The 18,582-nt window shown below is 44.9% G+C and overlaps 1 protein-coding gene across 3 annotated transcripts in view; it reads left to right on the forward strand.

The window, feature by feature from the left end:
- Positions 1-17,474, forward strand: part of PCYT1B (phosphate cytidylyltransferase 1B, choline) — a 174,175-nt gene extending 156,701 nt beyond the window's left edge. The window contains exon 8 of one of the 3 annotated variants that reach the window (XM_073616435.1): positions 14,803-17,474. In XM_073616435.1, the coding sequence (XP_073472536.1) occupies positions 14,803-15,018 (216 nt within the window). In that variant the 3' untranslated portion in view covers positions 15,019-17,474. Of the gene's footprint in view, positions 1-14,796 lie in introns of all 3 variants that reach the window. The other 2 variants (XM_073616434.1, XM_073616432.1) reach the window with 2 other exon arrangements.
- Positions 17,475-18,582: the final 1,108 nt, after the last annotated feature.

Below are 18,582 nucleotides of genomic sequence, written 5' to 3' on the forward strand. Positions count from 1 at the left end.
GTGGGAGCCCCCAGATCCCACCCCCCCAATGTGAATGAGTATGGGGTAGTACCCCTACCAATTCACAAATAAACTGTAAAAAGTAAATAAAAACAGGAAGCAGTTTTTGACATTTCCTTTAGTAAAAATAAAAAAACAATGTCTCTCAATGTCATTCCATCGTCAATCACGATGCCGACACCACTGCTAGACCTGAAAAAAAAAAAACGAAGTTGCCTTGTTTTTTTTTTTTTTTCTTTTTTAGGTTGGGCAATGGCAGTGGCGTTATGATTGACAATGGATTCATATCAGGGGACCCTGTTTTTTATTTTTAATAAAGAAATTGTCAAAAACTTCCTCCTGTCTTTATTCACTTTGTACACCCTTTTGGTGAATGGGTAGGGGTACTGTCTGTCCCTTACTCATTCACATCGGGAGGGGCCCTTATTAAAGGGGGCTTAAAGATTCCAATAAGCCCCCTGCCTGCAGACCACCACAACCACAGTCCAGGGTTGTGGGGATGAGGCCCTTGTCCCCATCAACATGGCTGGCTTGCCGGACCCGCTCCTCAACAACCAGCTATTCACTGCGCCCTGATTGGGCAAAGCTTATTAGCAGTACAGTGCATTACAGGGCGTTTGGCGGGGTGAACACACAGATTTTGCTGCACCTGATTTTGCGCTCTCCAGTTTTAGCTAATCAACCCAATCATGTCTATGCCCATTAAACTGTTCAGTCATGTGACCATGGCCCAACAAGCCACCAGTTACTCCCCATATCCATTTGGTCTGCTCTGTAAATTTTCTGGCCAGGTTCTGGGTTCATGCTGTTTGCTTCACTATCCATGATGTCACTGAATTTGGCCCCCTTACATACAAGGTTTGTCTAACAGGTTCAGTGAATGGTATCAGAAAACAAATAAAACAGAGAATACAAACAAATTACCTTTATTGGCCTTTAAAAAAATCACAATCCTTCACAACACACTTTTGGCAATGTTCATCTTCTGGAGACTGTCAGCAAAGGTCTCTTTAGGAATCGATCGCAGAACTGCTGTCACACATTCTTGGATTGCCACTATGTCTGCAAAATGGATGATGCCATCATTGTCTAAGAAAACAATCAACATTGTCTTGACCTTGGACTTTTGCAGGCAACTTTTTTTGTGTCGCGTGGAAGACGGTGAATGCCATTCCATCGATTGCCGCTTGGATTCCCGATTGAACTGGTAGCACCAAGTCTCATCCAATGTGATGGTTTGCAGAAAGGATGGATCCTGGACACACATGGGATATCACCAGGGGTTTCCATTCATTTTGCTTTCTGTTCATCTGTCAGCTTGTGTGGCACCAACTGGAAACAGATCTTCCGCTTACCCAAATCTTTGTGGTGAATGGTGCGCACTGTGTCCTTGCTAATGCCCAATTCCTCTGCCACCAGTCGTAGAGTCAGTTATCGATCTTGTGCCAGCATTTGTCGCACTCACATGATCATGTCTGGGGTTCTGCTTGTCAGCTGCTGACCCGAACGTGGCTCATCCTGAGTCGTTTCCTTCCCGTGGCAAAAGCATTTGAACCAGTTCTAAACACATTCTCTGCCCACAGCTTCTGTTCTGTACACTTGCACCAACATTTCATGCATCTCCGTTGCTGTTTTCCCCAATTTCCCCAATTCCTCCATTGCACTGTGACCCTACCTCTCACACTGACTACGTTCAACTGCCTGCAGCGGGTTTACCCTGACGGTCACATGTACTCCATGCTAGGTGGCATTACTCATTGTGTCTCTGGATAGCCAAGTGCATGCGCGCACACTTGGCCCATGTTGCTGTTGAGATATCAGACCATTCACCAAACTCTTTAGACACACTTCTTATGACATCCCTTTGGTTATTCCATTTCCCTTGAGAAGTTGCTCTTTTTCATGGATACATCCTCTTATAATGATGAATAACTTTTGTGAGTTTTAACTATTGTTTCTCTTTAGTTCATCGATGGACACAGTGCTCCATTAATCCTGACTATAGGGTTATATCGCCTTTTCCAGGAGTAGGACTAGGCAGAACAAAAAACTTGGTTATGCCCATGGGCCGTCCTTAGCTGGTATATAACCCCCTCTCTGCTATAGGCATTCAGTTTGTTTCTGTCTAGTCAGGAGTAAAGACCTAGGCTCCCTGCTGGGATCTTTTGGTCCTAGCAAGTTTTGTTTTTTTTATTCTTCCATACATCTTTTTGCTTTATTTCTTTACCTGGAAGAGCCACAATCAACTTTCGGGCTGGGCGATGGGCTGGATAATCTAGATCCAGTGGTCCCCCCATTCCGGCCAGCGAGCGCGTGTAGACCGCAGCTACGTGCTAGGTTGGCCACGACATACCCTTAATGAACGGAGGCTGGCCTGCGAGTTGAATGTCTCACAGAGTTGCATACGTCCAGGCTTTGGTCCAAGTCTGACAGCCCCCCACTTCGGTGGCGAGAGCTTCTGTCTGGAGAGATACTTGCATCCATGTAGAGGTAAGTATATTCCCCCTCTCCTCCTTTGTGTGGGGTGGGTGGACGCGGGTACCCTCCAGGGCTGGTCGGATCTGCAGGTTTCCTCCTCCCATCCTAATCCCTCAGTTTTGCTGGGCTTTTTTTTCCCCCCATCTCCCCTCTATCTCCCATCTGTGAATGTTCCCGGGGGGGGCTCATATTGTGGTGAATGCACTGCCCAAGCAAGTATGGGGTGCAGTACCTGGGATCTGATGGGGGCCCAGTGCAGAGGGCCTGTGTGGCTTCCCAGACAGACTGCCAGCATTTAGCAGCGTTCGGCGGCCATTTTCCCCTGGTTTGGTCTCTGACCAAAGCCCATGTTTGTGTGGTCCATAATGTCACGGTGGCTATTTTCCCTTAGTTTTGGTTTGGTCTTCGGCCAGCGGCCATTTTTCCTTGGTCCGGCAAGAAGCTGGAGCCTCCTGGAGCCGACCTGCGGTGCTTGGGCTCCGGGCCCTCCTCCTTCTTCTCCCGGAGAAGGGTAATTGCTGGGTACATACGGTGCTCCTCCGGCTGGTAGTGGTGAGTCCTTGGGGGTCCCTCTCTCTCTGCTAGCAAGTGCCCTGAGTATGGGTCCATAGCAGTGCCAAAACTTTTCTGTTGCTGCGGGGTCTCCCTTTATCCTATAGAGCAGCAGGGTCACATCTCTCCCACTGACCCCCGCATGGAGCTGACAGCAGTCCTACAGTCCTTAGTATCCCGGGTGGAAGTGGCATGTAAGCAAAGGCCTATCAGGAAGCGTTCTCTGTCTTCTCCTGCTCAGTCTGTCTCATCTGATTCTGAGTCTGATGTGGCCATGGATGTGGCCCATCCAGTGGGACTAGATATTTAGTTGAGGGAGAGAGGTTTGTCTGGATCAGTGATCTCTACTATGTTGAAGGCGAGAAAGTTGACTTCTAGCAAGATATACCATTGTACATGGAAAACATAAATTTCTTTGTGTGAGTCGATTGGCGCTCATCCTCGCTCTATTTCTGTGACTTGGATCTTGGCCTTTCTTCAATGAGACGTTGAGAAGAGGATGGCCTTGAGTACTATCAAGGGCCAGGTGTCTGCCTTGGCAATCTTCTCTCAGCGACTCCTAGCCACGTACACTCTTTAGTTCATTCCTTCATTCAGGGAGTTCGACACGTGGCTCCACTTGTACGGTCTCTTTTGCCGCCGTGGGATTTGAACTTAGTGCTCCCGGTTCTCCAGAAACCTCCATTTGAGAAAATTTGGGAGATTCCCTTGCCTACGTTGTCCCAGAAGGTGGCATTCCTGCTGGCTATTACATCGGCCCGTAGGGTGTTGGAGTTGGAGGCATTTTCCTGTCCTACTCCCTATTTGGTAGTCCACAGAGATAAGTTGGTTCTTCTTCCCTGGCCATCATTCCTACCTAAAGTTGTCTAGGACTTCCGTTTGAATGAGGACATTGTGTTGCCTTCCTTGTGTCCCAAGCTGGCTCATTCCATGGAATTTGCTTTGCATGCCTTGGATGTGGTTTGAGTGATTCGGGTGGCAGTATTTGCAGACTTGCTTTTTGTGGTTACACAATGACCAAGGAAGGGGCTGGCCGCTTCTTTGGCTACCATCTTCAGACAGATGGTGACTTAGGCTTTTTCTATTAATTGGTCGGGTTCCTCCTTTCCCTGTCACGGCACATTCTACTTGGGTGCTTAGTACTTCTTGGGCCTTTCGTCATCATGCGTCAATATCTCAGGTTTGCAAGGCGGCCAAAATTCTAGATATTGTGGCATCTGTGGATTTGTTTTCTCTTGAGGGGCTCTTGTGTCCTGGTTGAGCTCTTGTGACTCGATTAGGGCTCTTGTGTTAAGCTTTGGGTTATTTTTCCCACCCCTCATTTTCCTTTTGGAACTGCTTTTGGACGTCCCTATAGTCAGGATTAATAGAGCTTTGTGTCTGTCAATGAACTAAAGAGAAAATAGGATTTTTGTACTCACCGTAAAATCCATTTCTCTGAGTGCATCGACGGACACAGTACCCACCCATCTAAGTAATTTTTGATACTTCTAATACTGCTTGCTACTAAACTGAATGCCTATAACAGAGAGGGGGTTATATACAAGCTGAGGACGGCCCACGGGCGTAGCCAAGTTTTTTGTTCTGCCTAGTCCTACTCCTGCAGAAGGTGATATAACAATATAGTCAGCATTAATGGAGCGCTGTGTCGGTCGATGAACTTTTTTTTTTTACTTTAACTACAAAAATCCTATTTTTTAATGCAAAAACAACTTACATATGAATTATTCATTAAACTGTGTTTATCAACACATTATGAATACTACATAACATGTATTATATAACAGGAATTCTTAGCTATTCTTTGCAATGCTGATGGTGGTAATTGACAGAGTTCAGACTTGCTTAGATCACATAGAATAACACAGCTCTCAAGAATTCCACTCGCCTGCTTGCATTTTGCGAGTGGAATTTAGTGCAGAGCAAGTGTGGAGCAGGGGCGGACCAGGCTGACAGTTTCGTTTATGGCAGAAGTGGTGCGGCCATCAGAGCAGCCAGGAGGGGGGATTCCCTGCCCCCCGGGCCGATCTGAAGTTATGTAAAAAAGCCCACACCGCTTCGGCCAAAAAACTGTCAGCTGGAGGACACAGCGGCAGGGCCGGACTGCCCTGGGGCCGCTTTAAGCTGAGCTGAGGCTGCGGCGCTCCACTCCCCCTCTCTCTCCTCCTCCTCTTGTGTATCAAACACACAGCGGGCATCTCCCACTGTGTGTCAGAGCTGGGTTTGTGTTCGACTGTGCTGTAACAAGGTCCCGCCCCCCTGGACCAGCTCATGTTATAGTAGATGTAACACTAATTGAATCAGTGTTCCGCCTATCACACAAGCCGGTCTAGGGCTGCATTGATGGGCACAGTGAGGCTGCATTGATGGGCACAGTGAGAGTGCATTGATGGGCACAGTGAGGCTGCATTCATGGGCATCGTAAAGCTGTATTTGATGAGCACAGCGAGGCTGCAATGATGGGCACAGCGAGGCTGCAATGATGGGCACAGTGAGGCTGCAATGATGGGCACAGTGAGGCTGCATTGATGGGCACAGTGAGGTTGCTTTCACAGTGAGAGTGCATTGATGGGCACAGTGAGGCTGCATTCATGGGCACCATAAAGCTGCATTTGATGGGCACAGTGAAGCTGCACTGATGAGCACTGGTGGGTACTGATATGTTTTATGTTAACATTGTTAAAGTTGTTGATAATATTTATTTTTGGAACTTAATTCTGCATAAAACATTTAACAGTGTAATTTCATGAGATAATGTACGAGGGCGTGTTTACAGATGGGGCAGGGGAGGGGTTGGGTGGGGCAACTGGTGGTGAGTAACTCTTAAAGTGGTTGTATAGCCATTTTTTTAAACTTTTACCTACAGGTAAGCCTATAATAAGGTTTACCTGTAGGTAAAATAAATATCTCCTAAACCTGTACGGTTTAGGAGCTATCCACTTTGCATGCAGCCGCTGACGTCAGCGACGCTTGCGCTGTGAATGCCCGATTGAAGGTCCGGCAGACGCTGCTGGACCTTGCTGGGAAGAAGACTTCCACGTAAACCGCGGCTCTCGCCACTCACAGCGCCAGAGCAGCGAACCCTGCAGACACGCCGCGGCAAAATGTCAGCTTCCTCGGCTTGGACTGGCTTGCGATACAGGGACCTCGTTCTAAGGTAAGTGTTTCATAATGAAGTAGTATGCGGTGCATGCTAACTCATTATGCCTTTGCCTTACAGGTTTTTTTTGGTTTTTTTTTAACATTTTTGTTTTTTCTGAGGGTATACAACCTCTTTAAGGCCTGATTAGTGGCTCAGGATTTGAAATTTTGTGCCCTGATATAACATATTCATTTTTCACACTTTCTTTATCTGGAAGGGCTTCTGATATGCAAATAAGCGTATTTCTTAACCAAAGCAACTAGAATAACTAATGTATTTGGTGCCTGCTGTATGACTGTAGGTCATACGAAATACATACGGGTTACGATATGGGTCCAGATCCATGTAAATACAGGTGATATTTAATACTTAAATTAGAATATCGTGCAATAGTTCATTTATTTAACTAATGCAACTTAAAAAGTGAAACTAATATATGAGATAAATAATGATATTTGAAGCGCTTCACAATGTGCATGAAAATGAATATATAAGAATAAATATAAACATAAATAGTCAAATAAATCCAGCGGTGAGTAAAAATTCCTAAAAAATCCAGCAGTCAAAATAGTGTAAAATTATAAAAAATTAGTGACACCAAATGTGTAAAAAAATTCACATAAAAAATCCACATAAAAATAAATATATAGGGATGTATTCAGAAGGTTCAATTATACAGGTGTAGAATCCTGATTGGTATAGAGCTTTTGATCACTAGCAAAGCTGTTTAAAAACACTTGCTTAATCAAGGTGCTCATTGACCTTCATAGTAACAATGTGCTTTTTGCTTCTATTCACAACCAATGTGAGAATCATAAACAGGCAGATAAGAGAAAAAAAACAATCATTGTGCAATAGTTAGGATACCAAGGTACACAGACAAACTTCAATCCACTCACGTGTGCCTTATAATGATAAGGCATATGCAGGTTTTACTATAGCAGTCAGCCGCCTTAGACAGGAGCAGATTCAGTTATGTGGATTTTTTATGTGAATTTTTTTACACATTTGGTGTCACTAATTTTTTATAATTTTACACTATTTTGACTGCTGGATTTTTTAGGAATTTTTACTATTTATATTTATTCTTATATATTCATTTTCATGCACATTGTGAAGCGCTTCAAATATCATTATTTATTCTTTTTAAGTGACTCTGAAAACAATCTCTTTTGATAGCAGCCTCACTTGGTTTTATGTGTAATTATCAGCTATTTAGCATAACAGCGCTTTGTGTTTTATATATATTTTTTCCACTAATATATGAGATAGCCTCATTACATGCAAGCAAGTTCAAGCCGTGATTTGTCATAATTGTGATGATTATGGCTTACAGCTCATGAAAACCACAAATCCACAATCTCAGAAAATTAGAATATTGTGAAAAGGTGCAATATTCTAGGCTCAAAGTGTCCCACTGTAATCAACTCATTTAGCCATAACACCTGCAAAGGGTTCCTGAGCCTTTAAATGGTCTCTCAGTCTGGTTCAGTAGGAATCACAATCATGGGAAAGACTGCTGACGTGACAGTTGTGCAGAAAACCATCATTGACACCCTCCATAAGGAGGGAAAGCCTCAAAAGGTAATTGCAAAAGAAGTTGGATGTTCCCAGAGTGCTGTATCAAAGCACATTAATAGAAAGTTATGTGGAAGGGAAAAGTGTGGAAGAAAAAGGTGCACAAGCAGCAGGGATGACCGCAGCCTGGAGAGGATTGTCAGGAAAAGGCCATTTAAAAGTGCTGGGGACTTTCACAAGGAGTGGACTGAGGCTGGAGTCAGTGCATCAAGAGCCACGACACACAGACGGATCCTGGACATGGGCTTCAAATGTCGTATTCCTCTTGTCAAGCCACTCCTGAACAACAAACATCAGAAGCGTCTTACCTGGCCAAAAAGAAAAACAGACCTGGTCTGTTGCTCAGTGGTACAAAGTCCTCTTTTTTGATGAGAGCAAATTTTGCATCTCATTTGGAAACCAAGGACCCAGAGTATGAAGGAAGGAGTGCAAGATGCTTGAAGTCCAGTGTGAAGTTTCCACAGTCTGTGTTGATTTGGGGAGCCATGTCATCGGCTGGTGTTGGTCCACTGTGCTTCATTAAGTCCAGGGTCAATGCAGCCGTCTATCAGGAGATTTTGGAGCACTTCATGCCAGGGCCGGTACAAGGCAGGGGCGGAAGGGGGCGCAGCCTGCAGGCGAAGTTCTGCCACGGCCGCCGCCCGCCGCCGCCAGTGTATAAGTGAAAGTGACCTATGTTTCATAATGTCAGCGCCCAGCTTCACTGTATAATTGCGCTCTGCCTCCTGCATGATCCCTAAGTTCCGGACCTCAGCACAACTTCTCTGTGTCACAGACAGTTTACTCCCCTACGGAGGAGTCCCGTAGTCCCTGCCAGCGCCGTGACGTCACTCACGCCCGGAGGTGTGGGAGGACGCAGAGGAACGCAGGGAGCTGTGTCGGAGTCGGCGCGCTGTTACCTTGATGAGCCGAGGAGCCGAGAAACTGCTGCCTGCCTGGCTGGCTGTCTCTACTAGTGTAGCTGCTGCTGGATTCTGTTGCTGGATTCTGGAGACTGGAAGGAAGCTAAGGTAGAAGATTTAGATTGCAGTGCGTGCCAGTGTTCTGAATGAACTTGTGTAAAAGTACTAAAAAAACAGATTAATAAATGGCTGGATTGGGGGAGGGGAGGAGGCTGAGGCGAAGTTAACCACTTAACAAGCGGCCCATAGCCTACAACACTGTGCAATACTCTGCAATACCCCACAATACCCAGCCAATACTGTGCAATACTCTGCAATACCCCACAACACTGTGCAATACTGTGCAATACTCTGCAATACCCCACAATACTGTGCAATACTCTGCAATACCCCACAATACTGTGCAATACTCTGCAATACCCCACAATACTCTGCAATACCACACAATACTGTGCAATACTCTGCAATACCCTGCAATACTCTGCAATACCCCACAATACTGTGCAATACTCTGCAATACCCCGCAATACTCTACAATACCACACAATACTGTGCAATACCCTACAATACCCCGCAATACTCTGCCATACCCAGCCACACTCTGCAATACTCGGTGATACCCAGCCATACCCAGTCATACTCGGCGATACCCTGCAATACCATGCCATGCTCAGCCATACTCGGCGATACCCCGCCATACTCTGCAATACCCCGCCATACTCTGCAATACCCCGCCATACTCTGCAATACCCCGCCATACCTTGCCATACCCAGCCATACTCTGCAATACTCGGTGATACCCAGCCATACCCAGCCATGCTCGGCCATACTCGGCTATACTCTGCCATACTCGGCTGTACTCGGCCACTGTATGTGGCCATGCTGTGGAAGTCTCACACATGTGGTATCGCCGTACTCAGGAGGAGTAGGAGAATCTATTTTGGGGTGACATTTTTGGTATATACATGCTATGTGTTAGAAATATTGTATAAATGGACAACTTTGTGTTAAAAAAAATGTGTTTTAACCACTTCCCGCCCGCCGGCTGTCATACGACGTCCTTGAGTTTGTGCGGGGATATCTGAATGATGGGTGCAGCTACAGGCATCATTCAGATATCAGCTTTTTTAGCCGGTGATTCCCTACACCATAAGAATGATCATAGCGGCTGTTCCGCTGCTTGATCGTTCTTACGGGAGGCGAGAGAGGACATCCCCCCCTCCCGCCGCCCTCAGGTGCTTCTACCGACTCACTGCTACGATCAAAGCCAGGATCGTTTTTTTGTTTTTTTTTATTTCAGGCTTCCCAGCCTAGTGGTGAGATGCGGGGTCTTACTGACCCCATATCTTACTGTAAAGAGGACCTGTCATGCCATATTCCTATTACAAGGGATGTTTACATTCCTTGTAATAGGAATAAAAGTGGTCAAAAAATTTTTTTTGGGAAAAAGGCGTCAAACTAAAATAAATAAACTAAAATGAACAATAAAAAAAAAAAAAAAAAAATTGAAAGCGCCTCTGTCCCTGTGTGCTCGCATGCGGAAGCGAATGCATGCGTAAGTCCCGCCCACATATGAAAACGATGTTCAAACCACACATGTGAGGTATCACTGTGATCGGTAGAGCGAGAGCAATAATTTTGGCCCCAGACCTCCTCTGTAACTTTTAATAAATCTGCAAAAATGTCAACAATTCTGTGTTTTTCTGTCAATATGGGGTGCTGTGTGTACATTAATGAGGAAAAAAAAATGAACTGAAATGATTTTAGCAAATGGCTGCAATATAACAAATGAGTTAAAAATTTAAGGGGGTCTGAATACTTTCCATCCCCACTGTACTTGACATTTTTGCAACTGTCTTCAGCAAGTTTACAGAAATTTTCATTTATTGCCTTGATTTCTATTTTGCACTCTTTTAAATGAATATTTTGTACTAAGGGGTTCTTTTTGGCTGAAGGCCCTGTATGTTGTTTAAAATATGTCTGTTTGTTGTTTTTTGCGTGCACTTTTCATATTTATATGAATATTTTGTATTCGGGCACTGACTACCTTTAGGAAAGATTACAGTTGAATGTTATATGTTTCAGTGAGAAATAGTGTAATCCCTTGATTTTGCACTTTTATATATTAGTATTTTGTATTAAGGGTTCTTTTTTGCTGAAGGCCATGTATGTTGGTTGAGAAGTTTGTGAAATGTTTTGATTTTTGCACTTTTACTATTTATGTGAATATTTGGTATTGGGGCACTACCTCACACAAAATAATGCAAAACTGAAAACTTTAGTATGTTCACATGGGCCTTGACAGAAAAAACAGTTAACCAGGCCTTTCTACAAGCACATTTGTTGCATTATTATTTCAAAGTGCCTCCAATAAAAATATATATTAAAATGTGTGAGTGAACTCAGTTTCTATCGCATTAAATATAATTGAACTTGTATTAAGTATATTCCTGTTTTGAAACGACAAGGATTCTTTATTAAAAACGGGGGGGGGGGGGCGCAGTTTGCCATCTTCGCCCTGGGCACCAAATGGCCTTGTCCCAGCACTGCTTCATGCTTCCTTACACAGACGAGCTCTATGGGGATCAGTGGCGGAATTACTGGGGTCGCAACAGTCGCACTTGCGACGGGGCCCGGCATTCCGCCACTGTGGGGGGCGCCCCAGCGGGGTTGCTTTACACATCGCTCTGAGGCTGAGCGTGTCTCTCATCTAACAGCAGCAGAGACACCGGCATCGTTTGTTTTATTTCCCTGCTCTCCGTGTGTCCTCTCTCGCACGGCATGACAGAGGACACACAGCTGATCTCCCCCCTCCCCTCTCCTGTGTGCTCCGCGGAGCACAGAGAGGGGAGGGGGGGAGATCAGCTGTGTGTCCTCTGTCATGCCGTGCAACAGAGGACACACGAGAGCAGGGGTCTGCATTGATGAGGTGGTGGACTGCACTGAGGGTGTCTGCATTGATGAGGTGGGGGTCTTCTCTGAGGGGGGGTCTGCATTGATGAGGTGGGGGTCTGCACTGAGGGGGGTCTGCATTGATGAGGTGGGGGTCTGCACTGAGGGGGGTCTGCATTGATGAGGTGGGGGTCTGCACTGGGGGGTGTGTGCTGATGGAAGGGGGTGGTCTGCAATGAGGGGGGGTGGTCTGCATTGTGGGGGGCCTGCACTGATGGAGGGGGGGTCTGTACTGAGGGGGGGTGTGAACTGATGGAGGGGGGTCTGCAATGAGGGAGGGGAGGTCTGCACTGATGGAGGGGGGTCTGTACTGAGGGGGGTGTGAACTGATGGGGGGGTCTGCAATGAGGGAGGGGAGGTCTGCACTGAGGGGGGGATGTGAACTGATGGAGGGGGGTCTGCAATGAGGGAGGGGAGGTCTGCACTGATGGAGGGGGGTCTGCAATGATGGAGGGGAGGTCTGCACTGATGGAGGGGGGGTCTACACTGGGGTCTATAGTGATAGAGGTGGGTCTATACTGATAGATGAGGGTCTGCACTGAGGGGGGTCTATACTGATAGATGGGGGTCTGCACTAAGGGGGTCTACACTGATAGATGGGAGTCTATGCTGATAGAGGGGGGCTATACTGATAGATGGGGGGTCTGCAATGAGGGGGGCTATACTGATGGATGGGGTCTGTACTTAGTGAGGAGGATCTATACTGCGAGAGGGGGGTCTGTACTTAGTGGGGGTCTATACTGAGAGGGGGTCTGCAGTTAGTGGAGGGTGGTCTGTACTGAGGGGGGGGCTATAGTTGGTGGAGGGGGGGTGACACCAATTTTTTCCTCACCGGTTGACACCAACCCTAGTGATGCCACTGGAGAGACACGCTCTCCGCTCAGAGCTGTGCTGTCCTGAGAAGACAGAGGACTCTGATAGAGGAATCTGATGGGCACTGATAGGGGGCACTGATAAGATTTACTGATGAGCACTGAAGGGGAGGCACTGATAGGGGACACCGATGGGAGGCACTGATAGGGGACACCGATGGGAGGCACTGATAGGGGACACCGATGGGAGGCACTGATAGGGGACACCGATGGGAGGCGCTGATAGGATTTACTGAGGGGCACTGAAGGGAGGCACTGATAGGGGGCACTGATAGGGGGCACTGATGGGAGGCATTGGTGGGCAATGATAGGAGGCACTGATGGGGGGCACTGAGAAGGCACTAGGGGGCACTGATAGGGGACACCGATGGGAGGCACTAATAGGATTTACTGATGAGCATTGATAGGGGGCACCGATGGGAGGCACCAATGGGATTTACTGATGAGCACTGAAGGGAGGCACTGATAGGGGCACTGATAGGAGGCACTGATGAGCACTGAAAGGGGGCACTGATAGGCTGCACTGATAGGAGGCATTGATGGGCATTGATGAGCACTGATAGGCAGAACTCATAGGCTGCACGGATGGGCACTGAGGAACACTGGTAGGCAGAACTAAGGCAGTATTGATGGGTACTGATGGGCAGTATTGAAGAGTACCGATAGGTGGCATGGATGGACGCTGCAATAATGAGCACTGATAGGTGGTGCTGATAGGCAGATTTGATGGGCACTAATAGGCAGCATTAATAAGCACTGATAGGTAACACTTGTAGGCGGCATTGATGGGCACTGATAGGCGGCATTGATGGGCACTGATACATGGCACTGATGATTGGGGCACTGATTATCAGTGTAAACAATTTACTGACATTCTTGACAGTTAATGGCAGTCCTTTCCGGCAAGTCTGTTTACATGTGATCAGCTGACATCACATGGTAAAGGGCCGATGTGATTGCGCTGGATGCATGTCCCAGGGGGCATGTGGGAAGCACGGTTTTGGGAGGATGTCCATGGATACCCTCCCAAAATTGGAAGCCTGGAGCTCCGATGGAAGGAGGGGGCCCATCATTGTTTCTTGCACCGGGGCCCTGAAGGTTCTAGTTACGCCTCTGATGGGGATGCTGACTTCATTTTCCAGCAGGACTTGGCACCTACCCACACTGCCAAAAGCACCAAAACCTGGTTCAATGACCGTGAGATTACTGTGCTTGATTGGCCAGCAAACTCGCCTGACCTGAACCCCATAGAGAATCTATAGGGCATTGCCAAGAGAAAGATGAGAGACATGAGACCGAACAATGCAGAAGAGCTGAAGGCCGCTATTGAAATATCCTGGTCTTCCATAACACCTCAGCAGTGCCACAGGCTGATAGCTTCCATGCCACGCCGCATTGAGGCAGTAATTGCTGCAAAAGGGGCTCAAACCAAGTACTGAGTATATAAGCATACTTATACTTTTTAGGGGTCTGATATTGTTCTATGTACAAACCTTGTTTTATTGATTGCATGTAATATTCTAATTTTCTGAGATTGTGGATTTGGGGTTTTCATGAGCTGTAAGCCATAATCATCACAATTATGACAAATCATGGCTTGAACTATCTTACTTTGCATGTAATGAGTCTATCTCCTATATTAGTTTCACCTTTTAAGTTGCATTAGTGAAATAAATGAACTTTTGCACGATATTCTAATTTTTCGAGTATCACCTGTAGGTCTTAGCAGGGGTCATGGACTAGATTCAAAGCCATTAGACCTCAAAATAGGAAGGAGGGTAAGATGTTTAATTACAAATAAAGTTTGATATTGTTCTGATAAAAAAAATGCTATACAATCATAGGATTTGTTATTTATAGGACTTGCCCATTCTATTAAGTCAGCCTTCCTAGGTTAATTACTATGTATGCCAGGGCATTTGGGTTATCAAACATAAGGGAACTTCTTCTTTTAAGACTTTCCACAGCCTGAATACAAGTTCAATTTCAAAATTTATTATAAACCATAAATTACATTAAACATTACTTTTTTTAAAGGAGGTGTTGTGAATACCTTTGTATACTTCAATAAGATTGGTAACCTGGTATGAAAAAAGCATCTGGCATGTTTGTGTGTAAAGGTAATGTAGACAATATTCATAATCCAAACTGTGAAATTCTCAGCGGAAGCTTTTGGACAACAAACACGAACTGTTTATTGACCAATCAACTGTTCAGAAAAGATTAAGACCACTATAAGAGGACACAGTCTATTTGAGCTGTTTTTCAATAAAAATATGCCCCAGAATGCATTTTCTTAACAGTGTTTATTTTCTTCCAGAAGCAGATGTTTCAGGAGCGCAGTGGAAGGATGCTGCAAGCACATTCTCCGAGTCAAAGTCCTTCCAGTAGCCCCACTCGAGAACGTTCACCCTCTCGTTCCCCATCACCACCTTTACCATGGATGCTGAATAAACCCTCTCCTCCTTTATCCCCCAAAGGTGCTGCATCCGCCTCTATCTCTATCAGCAGCATGAGTGAGGGAGATGAAGATGAGAAGTAACTTATACCAGAAGTTTTAATTCTGAAAAAATAAATAACTTTTTGACAAAGAGAACAGCTCTGATTTGTATAGCTGGCCTCTCACAAAGAAAATATTAAGATATGAAGAGTTGGACTTTGGAAGCATTTGGGATATGAAACATCAAACAATTCTCAGGCACCTAGGTAAAGAAAGATTGAAGGAAAGGTTAGGAAAGGTCTCATACCTGGGTATGTATGATGAGAAATCACTTTTACAAGCATGAGACAAAGCATATTAGCAAGTGATAAAAATTACAAAGCCAAAGTTGTTTCCAAATGAACCTGCTGAAGAACAAACTGCAAACTCTGAAAGTGAAATATGTAGAAGGCATATATTATAAAGTGTATTATGGGCATGCAGTTCCTGGTATACTTGAACTTTGTGTATTGGCGGAAACCATGCACAGCAAACATAGAATAGAATTAGAAAAAAATTGCATTTATGTATACAAGCACTAATGGGTACTGCTCTTATTATAATGCAAAAATAGCTTCTTCCTTTTGTGTTTAGGACCCAGATGTTCATAGATTGTTATTAATTTTAATAACTTATAAAATTGCACTGATTGTATAAATCCCTTTTACATGGGTGCTAGGGGCTTAACACAAATCTAACTTTGTGTCTGTTGATGTAGATGTCACGCCACTTACTTTTTGCAATACATGACTTACCCCAAATGACCTTAGATTTTTCTTATTACCTAGCTGTCATGATTTGATGGTGTAATTGTGTCTACGTCTATGAACCTATGTTCATTAGGAGAGTATTGAATCAAATTCATGGACCATGTGACAAATGGCAAATAAAGTGGTTATCCAGGAATATTGTATATATTTATCATGTCTACATCACATTGTTCTATCATAGAATTCTAAAAGGACAGTGCCTTGTGGCAAAAAGAGAATGTTGTTCATCTAGTTTGTGTTATTTATTTGTGGACATGGCTTATTCTCACAGATGTGACTAAATATTGTCAGGTAAAGTTGTAAGGTGTGTAAAGTCAGGCCTTGGTTCACATATGTGTGGCTGCGGTTCTCAGCATCAGGTTCGGTGTGTTCCTGTTCACCGGTTCATGTATGAATTGGGTCCGAATTTGCACCTGAATCGGACCCAAGCACCCACAGGACCCTTTTGGAATGTGGACAGCAGCCGCCCCGGACCTGCATGAACTGCCTTTATTGAGAGCCGGTCACACTGGCATGTCATGCAATTTTAATGAAAAAATTAATAATCAGCGCAATAATCAATATAAAAATGTGAAATCAATATATAATGTAATTAGCCTACAAATAGGCTTCACGTGATTGCTGCCCATACCACTTAGAGTGTATTCACATGTGGCTCTCAAAATAGCAAACAAAACAAATTAAAGTGTAGCGCAACAATAAACAGATACAAATAAAACAAGTCCAAATATAACAAAATTCCACCGTTGTGCAATTTTTAGTGACAGTTCATAAATTTCCAGTGACTTCAGTGACCACCCCCTCTAGCTGGTATGCCTACTCACCTCCAAAAGTTGACCCCAATACAGAGTCACACAAACCTGTGATTATATCTCTCAGGATGCCTCGGGAAAACAACTCCTCCTCCTGGTGTTCCTGAACAAGACAGACCTCCTTCCGGGTTGTCACTATGTAGACCTCATTGCAGAGTCACACACGCTTAGTGTAATATCTCTCAGGATTTTTCAGGAACACAAATCCTCGTCACAGTGCACCTAGACAAGCTCAGCCCTCCTCCTGGGATCTCATTCAGTCACATTTGACCATATAAAACAAAGGCAAACCATAGTGCTCTCTGCTAATAACATTTATTAAAACTTTAAGTTAGGGATAAAATACTCACATACAAATGTAAAAAACATGCATATCATCAATCATGATGTGAACGGAGAAAACATCCTGAATGGCGACACCTCACACCTGTACTCGTTACGCTCTCTGATGAGCTTCTTCAGCAGACATTACCATCCTCACCGTGAAACATGGTGGTGGCAGCATCATGTTGTGGGGATGCTTTTCTTCAGCAGGGACAGGGAAGCTGGTCAGAGTTGATGAGAAGATGGATGGAACCAAATACAGGGCAATCTTAGAAGAAAACCTGTTAGAGTCTGCAAAAGACTTGAAAATGGGGCAGAGGTTCACCTTCCAGCAGGACAATGACCCTAAACATACAGTCAGGGCTACAATGGAATGGTTTAGATCAAAGCATATTCATGTGTTAGAATGGCCAAAGTACAGACCTAAGTCCAATTGAGAATCTGTGGCAAGACTTGAAAATTTCTGCTCACAGATGCTTTCCATCCCATTTGACAAAGCTTGAGCTATTTTGCAAAGAAGAATGGGCAAAATTGTCACTCTCTAGATGTGCAAAGCTGGTAGAGACATCGCCAAAAAGACATGCAACTGTAATTGTAGCAAAATGTGTTTCTACAATGTGTTGACCTGAGGGGGGGGGGGGTTATTTAGAAAACATTTAGAAAACCATTTATCATTTTCCTTCTACTTCACAATTATGTGCCACTTTGTGTTGGTCTATCACATAAAATCCCAATAAAATACATTTACGTTTTGGTTGTAACATGACAAAATGTGGATATTTTCAAGGGATATGAATACTTTTTTAAGGCACTGTATATATAAAAATGTATATATTGTGACATGTGGGTTAGCTAGCTTAGTACATGCCAGTCCGAACTGTGTTTTAAGGGCCTGATAGCCCACTTTAATTAGAAAAGATAAATGTAAAGTCCACAAACTGCCCATGCAGGGGTTTCTGTTGCACACAGCATAAACAGGTAACAAAAATACCTAGCCATCTGGCTCTATTGGCTCACTCAACCTTGGCTACAGCACCTTGCTGAATGGGCCTACTCCTGGCCTCTAGGTAGGGGTTCTCCTGACACACCAGACTCTCTCCCTCTTCTGAGACTCAGATTCCTTCTGTCCCCTGGACTTTTTCCTAGTTGCCTTAGCTCTCCTAATCTCCCAGACTCTCAAAATTTGCCAGACTCTTTTGGCTGTGCCAACTCTCTCAGTCCCACGGGCATGGAATCTTTCCCACAGTCTCTCGAGTTCATTTGTTCCCTCCCAAAGCACTTTGATAATTCCAGACTATGGAGCTCAATCCAGGAATACCAAAATCTGGAGAAAGCTGTAAAAACAGTTTCCTCCGCTCGATGCTCCGGAGTCCCACACTGTGTCTTTTTTCCAACCGTTTTCCCAGAGACAGGGCCTCGCACTATATACTGTGTGTGTGTGTGTGTGTATATATATATAAAACACTTTCTCCACAGTACTTTACAAAGAATATGGAATTATTCAGATCCATTGCTGCCTTTGAAGGGTTTACAACCTAATCTGCCTACAACAGTTAAACATCCACAGAATTAAAAACAATATCTTAACTGGTTCCTGACCATGTCACGCAGGTATACTGTGGCACAATGGCTCTCCCGGGCGAAATCTTGTATGGGTACATCCTACGCTTTTTCGGCCACCAGAGGGCACACGCGCACCTGCTGCACGGCTGGGGACCTTA

Source organism: Aquarana catesbeiana, linkage group LG02, assembly GCF_042186555.1.
Source record: "Aquarana catesbeiana isolate 2022-GZ linkage group LG02, ASM4218655v1, whole genome shotgun sequence".
Taxonomy (NCBI): Eukaryota; Metazoa; Chordata; class Amphibia; order Anura; family Ranidae; genus Aquarana; species Aquarana catesbeiana.